The sequence below is a fragment of the Microtus ochrogaster genome, chromosome 21 (genome assembly GCF_000317375.1).
Source record: "Microtus ochrogaster isolate Prairie Vole_2 chromosome 21, MicOch1.0, whole genome shotgun sequence".
NCBI classification, from domain to species: domain Eukaryota; kingdom Metazoa; phylum Chordata; class Mammalia; order Rodentia; family Cricetidae; genus Microtus; species Microtus ochrogaster.
The window spans coordinates 47,429,907-47,442,497 of NC_022022.1; the positions used below are offsets into that span (position 1 = coordinate 47,429,907).

Below are 12,591 nucleotides of genomic sequence, written 5' to 3' on the forward strand. Positions count from 1 at the left end.
TAGACCAGGCTGGTCTCGAACTCACAGAGATCCGCCTGCCTCTGCCTCCCGAGTGCTGGGATTAAAGGCATGCGCCACCACCGCCCGGCAATTCTTTCTGAATTTATGTCTGCCTCTGCCTCCCAAGTGCTGGGATTAAAGGCGTGCGCCACCATCGCCCGGCCATCCCTTACTTTAAAGAGAGAAAGCCTTTAGCAGTACAAGGGCAATGGCTGGAGCCGCTTTAGCTTGATGTCTGTACCCAGGATTTTATGGTTGTATTCTCCAGGCTTGATGGTTAAGTCTTATAAGCTGTTTGCCATTACCAATTTATTTCAAAGCTTCAGCTGTGTTTCTATTGTTGTGTGTCTAAGTTGGACAGAGGCTAAAGGTATAGCTCAACGTTAGAGCACCCAGTACACTTAAGGTTTGAACCCCAGTACCATAGACTATAACTAATACAGAGTGAGAACAGACCCAGTTGATTGGTGCTAAATATAACAGGAGTCCATATACATATTTGCAAATCTTGGGTGTGGTAGTCTGAATGTAATTGGCCCCATCAGCTCATAGGGAGTGGCACTATTAGGAGGTGTGTCCTTGTTGGAGGAATGTGTCACTCATATATGCTCAAGCCATGCGTAGTGTCTCAGACCACTTCCTCTGAAACTGTAAGCCACCCAGTTAAATGTAGAAGACCACAGAGGGTGGAGATCAGGGTAGGTTAAGTTTTGACATCTAAATTTGACATTACTAGAAACCCAGTGTCTGAGTTAGGGTCTCTATGACTGTGCAGAGACATCATGCCCTCTCTTCCTATCTGGCATCAGTCTGTTCAGAGGTCCACCAGTTCAACCTGAGACACACCTCAAGTTTCCAGTCACCAAACTCCAGTGTCTTCCTCCTGATTCTCTGGACTCATGCATCTGTCTCCTGCTTCCTCCCTCACCCCATTTGTCTATTTGCAACTCTGGAGCCCAAACAAATACGCTGCAAGGAGGTCACAGCAGCCAACACTGCCATCACTTTGTCTCAGGCCCACTGGTGGCCACCTATCTTAGAGTAAAATCAAACCTGTCCCATGCCCACAAAAGCGCCTGTGTAGTCTGGCCCCACCCACCTCCGCTCCTGTTATTTCACCCTTCAGGTCCCAAGCTTCCCCCACACAAGCCTCCTTGTTTTTCCTAGCACTTACCAGGTAGGATCCCTCTGTGAGCTAACTCTCCCCAGATAGTCACATCTGAAATTCTTCGTGTAGCTCACTGCCTCCTGTGGTGATGTGATCCTCTCCATCCATATAAACTGTGTATGGGTGCTGGGTCCTGCGTGGTGAGAAGAGGTAGTGGGCCTTTTAGGCCTTTCGGGGAGGAGCTGCTAGGACTGAGGAGTGGTCTCAGAAAAGTGATTGCCTTGCCCATGATCATGAGGACCCATGATCAATCCTCAGTGGGGACACATAAGGCTATCGGGCCTAGGGATAGAACACAGGGTGGTCCTGGCGCTGGATGCTCAGCCAGTCAAACATAACTAGTGAGTTCCAGGCCACTAGTGAGACCCTGTCTCAAAAGGAAGTGGATGGTCGTCCTAAGCAGACAACTCCCGAGGGGGTTCTCTGGCCTCTTTGTGCACACACATACCAACACATGCATGCATGCACGCCACACACATGCAAAAAAAATGGTTGGGGTCTAGAGAGGTCGTTCCTGTCTCCATGTGTGGTCTCTCCCACAAATTCTGTGCCAATAACCTCATCTGATTATGCAAAATTTTCCATTCTCTCCATAAAACACAGAATCCTGCTGGGCCATGGGTAGTTTTATTGTCAGCAGACACTCTAGAATAGTGGTTCCCAACATGTGGGTCAGGACCACTTTAGGGGTTCGAATGACCCTTCCACAGGGGTTGCCTAAGACCATCAAAAGAAAGATATTTACATTATGATTCATTAACAGTAGCAAAATTAGTTATGAAGTAGCAACAAAAATAATTTTATGACTGAAGGTCACTACATCTTTCTCTAAGATTGTTGGGTAGAAATACAAAATCTCATCCTTTAAATCTCAGAATAAAGATACAATTACAGTTTAAGTGCCGAGCGAGCCAAAGACACCAGCAGCATCTACAAGAGACTTGGGGAGTTGTGGGGGGGGGGGACTTCCTGCAGGTGGAGGGCCAAAGGGTGTGCCCAAGCGAGGTGAAGAGTCAAGGAAAGGTCTAAGGGCAGCTTAAGTGAGCAGAGGGCAGGGAGAGCCCCAGGAACTGAAGACAGACGTGGGGCTAGTGAAAGGAGGCAGGGGCGAGCAGGCTCCTCCTGGCAGCCTCCCACGTTTTCCCTCCAGCTGAGTGGTGAGGGACGCAGAGCAAACAGCTAAACAGAAGGCAGCATCACCTGTTCTTTGGTCTGCACAGTGGCGGAACCAGAAGTGGTTACCTTTGTCCCTAGGTTACCTACCTCGCCGCCTCCTTTTTCTATTCGTTATGGATTTCCGAGAGAAGGCCTTTTGAAGCCCAGGCAGTCCTCAAACTCTCTCTATAGTGCAGGGTAGGTTTTGAACGCCCGATCTTGCCTTCACTTCCTGGCTAACTTGTTTCGTTAATATTGTTTTTCTTTTGTGTAGTGCTGGAGGGGGTTGAACCTGGGACCTTTATTTGTGTGACACAAACACCTCGTTGGTTTGTTGTCTTAATACATGGAAGACCTGAGGGCCTCCACTTACCCAAATAGGCCTCCGCTGAGCTAGTCTTTCACAATCAAACGTGATTTCCCTGCAGTGCTGCGCTCACACACCCCTGCTTTTGGATGCTGAGGAGGCGCAGAGGTGGTTTGGCTTCAGCCAAGGAAAGGTGAGCGGTTGCGTAGACTCACATCCCGCTACTTAAGCGCCCTTTTCACTTAGCGCTTCCGAGTTAAAGAAGAGCAACAAATACAGTGTTGGCCCCCTGCCGCCCCATTCAGTAGAAAGCGGGAAGGAAGCTGTTCCAAGTGTGTTTTTATGGGGTACTGAGGCAGGGACGCGCCGGCGGGTTGCCAGGAGGCAGCCCGGAGTGGCAGCCACCGCCCCTCTCCTTTCTGGGTGACTCTCCACCCCTCTCGGAGAGCTGCGGCGGCGGTGGGGGTTGGGGACTGGCCTGGCGTCCCGGAACAGCTGCAGCGGGCGCTGGGCCCGTCTGGAATGCGGGAGCCGGCTGCGCACCAGGACTTTTATGGAAACTTGCTGCTGGCCCACGGCGGCCAGAGGGCTCGGGGCGGCTGGAGCGGCGTGGGCAGCGCGCAGACCCGGACGCGCAGCGCGGAGCTGGAGGAGCGGCGCGACGCCCCGGCGACAGGCGGGTAGGAGGGCTGGTATGGGGTGGACACGGAGGGGCTCCGGGCCCGCGGGGAGCACTGCGCTCTGCCCCGCCGGCCTCGGCTGCGGGTTGGTCCCTTGCCAAGCCTTGGGTCTTCTGTTTTATGGGAATCTGGACTGCTGAGTTTGGGGGAGAGTGTTCCGGGGAGCCGAGTGTGTGTCCACTCCTCCGCCGGGGACCCTCGGGGTCCGAGCGGGTGAGTTCTCGGTGGCCCAGCACGTGCCCACCGCAGTCTCCGCCAGCAGTGGCTGTGGTTTTGAAGAAATTGCTCATAGGTCCCTGTGAAAACTGGGAAACGAGGGATTTATAGCCTACCATCCCGGGTCTCCAAATTGCTTCCCATCGCCAAGACTGGGATTATGCTTGGAGGTTGAGTTGCTAGCTCTAGAAATCGGAGTGAAGACACCGTGTGAATAAACTGTGAGATGTTCAAATGCAGTGTGTGCACATATGTAATATACATGCATACATACATACATACATACACACATGTGCATGACAGAGAGAGACAGGATCAAGTTGAGAGAGTAGGTGATTGCCCAGTGGCTTTGAGATATGAGTTTTATTTTTAAGGCCACAAAGTGGAGAAGGAGTTGAGCGTAGATAATGTGGTAAAAATAGCATATGGTTCGCCCTCACAAAGTGGCTGCCCTTGGAAAAAGACAGGCAAGCAGAGAAAAGACGCCACTGACCCGCTCTCTGAGAATAGTGACGGAGTGTCATTCATCAGTCAGATTTTGTTAATGAGTTTATACAACAGGAGCCCATTGGGCAAGCAACAGCAGGAGTACATCTCCATGAAACGAACTCACGTTTTCAGACCAGCTTAGTCATACGAAATTGAGCGAACTATATAATTTTTTCCCCATATTATTCTTTTATAGGTTAAACTACTGCTGTAAGAAAATTCAAACTATCTCTGAAGTGCATAATTAACAGAAGGAAAGTCTTGTTTGTTTGGGGGTGGGCTGTAGTATAAACGGACTATTTGATGTAGTTGGTCCCTGCTAGGCAAGCGCTCTTGCCACTGAGTTGTTTTAGACAGGATCTTACTAGGTTGTCCAAGCTAGCCGTGGACTCACTCTGTAGTGCAGGCGGGACCGCGATTGACGGCGATTCCCGTCTCAGCCTGCACTTGTTGGACTTACAGGCCTGTACCCTCAGGCCCAGCTTAGTATTGTCCCTTGCCTGATGCTTCTGAGGAATCATTAAGAGAAATGAGTGCAATTTTGAATTTTACCTGCAACGGCTGACTTAGCCCAATGCAAAAACTGCAACAAAATCTAGTTTTCCGTCTAGCAGCGTGTGATGCGATATGGCTTTAATAGGTTTAATAGATTTGCAGTGATGCTGAGGGAGGAGCAATTTTTTTCTGCTTTCCTTAAAATGGGATCTGTGCTATTTTAGAACTCTTGACATGTAAGGCTGATCATTGTCAAAATGTATGTCATCTTGAGAAGACTATATTTAGCGTCAGCCAAGGAATGCATTATCTAGGTTTTGAACAGCGCTTTGTCCTGGAATTTCACTTGAAGCATTTAGGTTAGGGCTTCGTTTGTGAACAGCACGGCAGCTATGTGCATACATTTGGGAGAGATTAACTGGGGGTTTCGTTGGCTTAGAAAGAAGTGCCCAAAATGATGGGGTCCATTTGTGGGGAGAAAGCTCCGTCGTTTAAGACAATATCAGTTATAGGTGTCTAGAATGGAGATGGAGCGACTGTGGAGGAGCAGGACCCATGGCACACATCCACGCGTGTTTACAGACGTCTCTTGGTGTCTTTTCACTATGCAGCCGCGCACGAAGCTCCTTGGTCTCCTTTGTAATTGGGAGGACACGGACTTGCTGACTACCGACAGCTGCATGCTTCTGCTCTCACTGGACCACTCTGGTCCACATGACTTGTGCAGTTTCTTTCCTGTCCTCTGGTTTTATTAATTACATAGTACATACATTTGAAATTGCGGATTTTTTAATTTAAATATCCACTGTATAGTGGCTTATTTTATGATAGTGTGCTTTTTATGTTTTATGAGTGTATTGACTCCATGTATGTGTGCACCGTGTGGATGCAGTTCCCACAGAGGCCAGGAGAGGGCCTCCAAACCCCGGGAACTGATATCTATGCAAAGAGCAGCAGGAGCTCTGACTGCCTCTCAACAGCTCCTGGTGGTGTCCATTTTGATAATGGTGCTCTCCTGGGGTTGGAGATCAGTGCCTTGCATATCCCTGGGGCATACCTGCTGCTGCCTTGTCAGTGTGCTTCCTACACACACACACACACACACACACACGCACACGCGCACACGCACACGCACACACACACAGCACACGCACACACATGCACGCACACGCACGCACACACATGCACACACGCACACACGGTTTAAAACAATGAGGAAAGCTGGACGTGGTGGTACAGGTCTTCAATCCCAGCATTCAAGAGGCAGAGGCAGGTGGATCTCTTGAGTTTAAGGCCAGCCTGCTCTATAAAGTTCCAGGACATTGCCTCAAAAAGAAAAAAGGAAAATGAAAAAAAATCCTCTTAGGTAGTGTTAGGAAGCGGGGAGAGGAAGTTAACACTCAGGGACAACTGTGTTAGTGTGTCTCCCAGAACAGTAGATGGCCATGGATTGATAGCTGAAACAAACCAAATGACTTCAGAAAGTGTGGAAGAGATTCCGGTAAAGAAGTCCTTTCCCGGACCTCCAGTCCTCGTTCCATTTATGTTTAGCAGCGTTTGCCGTGGCCTCTAGAGCTTGCTGATCATCTCAGCTTGGCTGAGTCCGTGGCGGGAGAGGAGAGCGCAGATTAGATTAACCTGTGGGACTGTCTATGGGCGATCACCTGACCACTGCGTGGGAGGCCCCCTCAGTCGTTGGCAGCACCATCCCCTGGCCCACTGTCCTGGGGTCCCTGGACTGTGTGCGAGAGCTGGGCAAGCAGAAGGCCTCAGTTGTTCCTGCCCTGGGGGGCTGGTGACAAGCTGGACAGGTAAGCTGGACAGGTAACCCTTCCATCCCTGAGTCGTTTTCAGCCAGAGTGGTTTCTCACCATAACAGGAGGAAACGAACTCAGCCCGGAAAAGGAATGACTTACTATTCTACCCCACTGCCCCACTGACTTCTCAGCCGGAATTCCAGATCTTGCCATCCAAACCGTGGTCTTCGTGAGGGCTGTCTTCCATTTTCGATAGGGGAAGGAAGCCCAGCGGTTACAACCCCTGAGTCTCCTGAAGGCGGTTTCCTATCCTGGGTTTCTGATGTTGCTGTCTTGTTCTCTTAGGTGGGTAATCATCTCGGGGCGCCCTTGTTTAGGCTGATTCCTGTTACCTCTCCCATCTTGGCCCTGTCCTGTGTCCTGAGCGGTGTGACTATCACTGACACAGCATTGAGGAGCACACAGATTTTATTACCAGGGCTCCGGAGTGGTAAATACACTTTGAAAAGTATCCCAGCCACGGAAAGGCAGGAGGTTATAGTTATTACAGAAGAATGTCAGAGTAGGCTGCAGCTTAGTGTTCCTTTTGAGGGGCTGCAGCTTAGTGTTCCTTTTGGGGGGTTGCTTTGGACGTCTATTTTGCAATATGCTCTAACTCACATCAGCTGTCAACCTGGTCTGGGTCACGGGGAAGAGTTTCAGCTGAGTTTTTTCACGTTGTTCTGTGGCCGTGTCTGTGCGAGATTGTGTTAACTGACTAGGACCCAGGTGCTCTGGCCCGTACAAAGACGCTCCTGTGGGCAAGTGGGGGCACCTGAGAGGAGCCCGCCGCAGTGTTCCCTCTCAGTTTCTCCCTGGCCTGCTGGAGCTTTCTTTAGTGACGGTGACCTGGAAGTGTAAGCTAAGTCAGATCTGTTCCTGCCTGCACTCTTTCTGACCGGTGTTCATCGCACAACAGGACAGCAGGATGGTGAGGGCTGGCTTCCCCCTCTTGAGCTGTGATGAAGCGTCGGACAGGATTATCGTGAGCTTTCGTATTACTCCTTCTTCTGCCTAGATAGGGTCTTAGCTACGTCTCCTAACTGGCCTTGAACTTGTGGTTCCTGCCTCAGGCTTCTGAGTGCTGAGCGAGGAGCGCGCCGTCCCTCCGGTTTGTAATTTTCACATCACTACGATATGGTTAGATATCGGTTTCTTCCTTTATATATTGAGCCAGGGTCCTGCTGTGTAGCCAAGGCTAGCCTGCAGCTCCTAACAGTCATCTGCCTTGGCTGCCCGGTTACGGACTTGCACTCCCCATGGCTGGCTTAATGTTTTTGTACGAGTTAAAAATGATAAAGATTTAGGCTTAAATTTTGTGAAGTTCAAAACAGTTTCATTGTTTCTTTCAAAGAGTTAGGTTTTAACCCTTTTCTGTATATATAGATTTGTCTGTATATATAGTATGTATTGTTAAGTTTCTCATTTAAACCTTCCTTAAAAGTTGAGACAAACCCCTGCCTGACAGTAGACACTTGTGAGCCTGTCAGCACCGGGAGGACGAAGGAGGATTGAGAGTTAGCCAGGCCGGGCCTAATCTACAAAGTGAGACCAGGCCTCTAAAATAACAAATGAATGAACAAGGAAATGATTGGGAGGCCAGCCTGGCTGACTTAGCAAACCCCTGCAGTCCTGCAGCAAAGGGAGCTGTGTGGCTGCCACTGTCTGGGCGGTTTCGCTCTCCTGAGATTATTAGCAAGGTCATCACAGTACCTGATGGGCAGCTATGATTTCAAATTCATTTTGTACATTATTTGTTGTTCTTACAATGCTGTGGTTGTGTGTCTAAAACGTGAAGGGAAATGAAACAGAGAAAGCAGAGGTTACACACAGGTCTGGAGAGTCTAGAACAAAAGTTGTTATAGGTGGGGTAGGGGTGAAGCTCCGTGGTGGAGGGCATATATGTGGCGTCCTGACGTCACACAGCCTAAGGAACAGTGGTCTGGAGCTGGGTAGATGGGTCAGTCGGTGAAGCACGAGCTGTGTTTAAATCCCAGAGCCCATGTAAAGCCCGTGTTCTCACATCAGCGCTCCAGCCTTCCTCCAGGGAGGTGGGGAGGAGAGGAAACAAGCCAGCCCTTGGAGCTCTCAGCCAGGTAGTAGGGCACCTGCGGCGGGCAGTGAGAGAGTCCGTCTCATCAAGGTAGCGAGTGAGGGCTGCCCCTCACACACGCGTGCATGCTGTGGTGCACACAAGGCTGAATTCAAACATACACATATATACAGACACGAAGAAAGATATTTAAAAAGTGTCCCAGCTAGTGTCCTGACTAGCTCTTTGAAGACGTGTTTTATTGTTTGTGAGAATATATCTGTGTGAGTGGAAGTGCCAGCGAAGGCCAGAAGGGGGAGTCCTCTCCGGGGAACTGGAGTTACAGACATTGTGAGCTGCCATATGGCCCAGGGAATTGAACCTGCGTTCTCTGGAAGAGCAGCTGAACCATTTGTCCAGTTCTAAGGGGCCTGCCTGGCATTACATTTAGAACTTCATAGGGTGGCACGGTTATGCTGCTGCTGCCCCCGTGTGGAATCCAGCGGCATTGCATCTGCCTGTTCGGACACAAAAGTCACTAACACTCTGGTCAGAAAACCTCATGTGCTCCTAGATATATAAAGTCCTTTGGTGTTCAGTTACTGGGCATAAAAAGTAATCTCAACCAATTTTCATTTATCATTCTAAATACCCTGAGAAGATCTCAGTCTCAGTTTTTACTTCCTGGAGTGAGAACTGACGATTTGATGCTCTGTTCAGTGATTCTCAAAGGGTGTTCTCAGAACCCTGTACCATAGGTTCAGCAACATCACCACTTTCCATCTGTTCTCTTTATGGACTTCAGTCAACATCCCATAGTAATTCGCACATGGAAGTAGATGTTAGGATGTGTTTCTCTCTTGTTAAGCCAGATTCTGAGTTTTCAAAACTATAAAACAATATTGTTCTTCATGTTATCTTTATTTTGGGACATAGCTACTTTCTGGTGTTTTATGGTGATAATAATTTTTGTAATTTTATTTAAGTGAACCAGTAAGTATATATTTTATCACCCTATCTGTAGATAAATTTATATAAATAAAACTTATCCAGCATCTTCAAAAACAGGGCTTTACTTGCGCCCCGGATATTCAAACCCCTCCTTCATGCAGGCTGCACTTTGATGTCTTTATAATATCAGTGCATTTTCTGGTCTTGGAACAGAAACTGGCTGGAGCACTGGCTCAGCAGATGGAGATGCTCACTGCCGTGCCTGGAGCCCTGAGCTCCGTGTCTGAGATCTGCCTGGTAGGAGGAGTGAACTCATTCCTCAAAGATGTGTCCTGTGGTGCATGCCCACATCCGTATGCACGTAAGTGGGTGGGAGCCTTAGATGTTTTATAGTCCAGGACATCCTGTGCAGACTTCGCGTGCTGTGAGAACATAGTTTATTCTCTCTGTCATTGTATAATGGACTGACTCTAACAGACTGTAGACAGACGCTCAGCAAACATTTCTGAATTTACATGTTTATTAGTTTTATGATTTATTTGATTTCAAGCGTATGAACGTTTTACCTGCATGTATGTCTGTGCACTGTGTACATGCCTGGTGTCTGCAGGAGACTGAAGAGGTGTTGGATCCTCTGGAACCAGAGTTAACAGATGGTTCAAGGCAGCTTATGTGGGTGCTGGGAACTAAACTCAGGTCTTTTGCAGGAGCAGACGGTGCTTTTAAGTAGTGAGCCATCTCTCCAGCACCCATGTTTATCTATTTTATCTAGCTTTTAAAAATCATTATGTCTTGATAAAAACAACAACCAAAAAGCCCCATCATTATTAGTGGGAGTGGGGCCTGCTGCAGTGTGTGGGTGTCGGTCAGATGACAACTTTCTGCTGTCAATTCTCTTTCCACCTATGTGGGGTCCAGGACTAGAACTCAAGTGGCCTTTGCCCACTCGTGAGCCTCCACTTTAGCTAACTTCCTCATTTCTTGGCTCTGTCATATTCATCAGCTTTAAAATTATAAAAGAAAACGGGAGCTACTTATTATATAGCACACATGTCACGTGACCTGTTTCCATCACTTAGTGCACAGCACATACTTTGTTTCCATCCTTCTTCTTAACTTAGGAAAGCTTTCCTAACAAATTTGTGTTTGTTTTCTTCTAAATCCTTATATTTGTGCTGGGTATGGTGGCAGAGTCTCTAATCCTGTACTCAGGAGGCAGAGGCAGGTGGAATGAGTTCAAGACCAGCCTGGTCTGCAGAGTTCCAGCACAGCCAGGGCTATGTGGAAGACCCTGCATTTTGTCTTTTTTTTTTTTTTCCGAGACAGGGTTTCTCCGTAGCTTTTTGGTTCCTGTCCTGGAACTAGCTCTTGTAGTCCAGGCTGGCCTTGAACTCACAGAGATCCGCCTGCCTCTGCCTCCCGAGTGCTGGGATTAAAGGCGTGCGCCACCACCGCCTGGCTGCATTTTGTCTTTTTTAAAGGACCCTTTCATTGCTTACTTTATAACAACAAATGAGCCTTCCCCACTGCTTTGAGTGGTTGGACTCCTCCCTGGCAGGGACATGATTGGATAGGAGGGTATGCTGCACACATGGTGTGAGCGTGTGGCTGGTAACGGGGAAGACGGAAAGTGTGTATAAAGTAGAGGTGCCCGTAGGACATGCTTGCTGAAAGATGTGCTACTCAGGATACGTGAAACAGACCACATCATTTGAGACAAGCTGTGCCTGGTGGGACGGAACTGGCTGTGAATCTGTGAGGGTTCACATCAGAGGTTCCAAATATAAAGGTAAAAAAGACAGATTAGGCTTATAATGTAGAGCATGTTTAGCAATATCTATATTTAAAACTTGTCAGCCATACCTAGAAAATTAAGCAAACTCAAATATCTTATACTTAAGGAGGGGGAACCATGTTTAGGGGTAGCATACAGAATCTCAATTTTATTATTTAGTTTGGGAAAGTACTTCATTTGTAAAGAAATGACTTTTAAAAGGTCTTGGAGGTAGGTAGTGGTTACTGAATATACTTGTCAGGATGGAGGAAGTCAATAAGAAAAACCTGGAGGGCTGGAGAGATGGCTCAGTGGTTAAGAGCATTGCCTGCTCTTCCAGAGGTCCTGAGTTCAATTCCCAGCAACCACATGGTGGCTCACAACCATCTGTAATGAGGTCTGGTGCTCTCTTCTGGCCTGCAGGCATACATGGAGGCAGAATGTTGTATACATAATAATTAAATAAAAAAAAAAAGAAAAACCTGGAGTCTGAGGTAATCTGCAGGAGGCTTAGTCAGCTGAGGACTCTTCATTCTGCCCCATGGGGCACTCTGCTGCCACTCCCCTTAGGGACAGACCAGAGCTAAGGAGCACAGAGAGGAAGGCCTGGCTGCACGAGGCCAGAAGAACCAGTGCAAGGCATCACTGTGGGGCTTCTGGATTCTGTGACCAAGAATGCATACTTGAAGTTGCTAATCTGGTATTCAAATTCGTTCAGCGTTTTACAGAACCTGCGCTAGGACAGGAGCCCTTGAGCAGTGGAAGGGGCTGTTCTCATTGCGTCTTGACCCATTGAGAAGGAGTTGGCAACTTGAAAATAGTTGCCGAGATTCTGGAGGGAAGTAAACTGTGAAAATGGATACTACCTGATTTATAGGACATGTATAAATACTGTAGGTATTGCTGGCAAGCATGGTTGTGTTGAAGTAAGAAGTTACTTTGAAAACACATTCCTTCTTGGCCCTGCTGTACAGAGCAAAGAAGGTGGAACGAGGCAGATGTCACATTAACGAGAGGTGAACATTGCACCAAAGCTGTATGTGATTAATGCCTGGTGCTGGGAATCTGAGAATAGGGCCCAAAGACTGCCTGAAAAATACTGTACAGAGTTTACGGTGAGGATGGAAGCTGCGGGCTACAGAGATCCTCAGCCAGCAAAGCATTTGCTGCACAAATGTGAAGGCCTGGATTTGGATTGCTAGCACCCACATAAAAAGATGGGTGCAGAGCACACAACACCCACAGTCCCAGCAGAGAGGCTGGTGGCTCCCTGGAGGTCACTGGCTGGTCAGCACTGCAGAATCAAAGTGAGCTCAGAGTTCACTGAGAGACTGTCTCTACCTCTCAGCACAGACATGCGTGCATGCCATACTCAGGTGTGTACACACACAAGCACTCACACTTACTGTGCCCCCAGCTCCTACCGAGGGACTAGAAACTTTTTTTTTGTTTTGTTTTGTTTTGTTTTTTTTGGATTTTCGAGACAGGGTTTCTCTGTGGCTTTGGAGCCTGTCCTGGAACTAGCTCT

General features: G+C 48.3%; 1 protein-coding gene across 6 annotated transcripts in view; it reads left to right on the forward strand.

Moving 5' to 3' along the window:
* Positions 1–2,767: 2,767 nt before the first annotated feature.
* Nexn (nexilin F-actin binding protein) overlaps positions 2,768–12,591 on the forward strand; it is a 30,148-nt gene continuing 20,324 nt past the window's right edge. For 2 of the 6 annotated variants that reach the window (XM_013350105.2, XM_013350106.2), the window contains exon 1: positions 3,091–3,310. In XM_013350105.2, coding sequence (XP_013205559.2) covers positions 3,153–3,310 — 158 coding nt within the window. In that variant the 5' untranslated portion in view covers positions 3,091–3,152. Of the gene's footprint in view, positions 2,824–2,936; positions 2,963–3,070; positions 3,311–12,591 lie in introns of those variants that run through there. The other 4 variants (XM_026784196.1, XM_026784197.1, XM_013350107.2 and 1 more) reach the window with 4 other exon arrangements.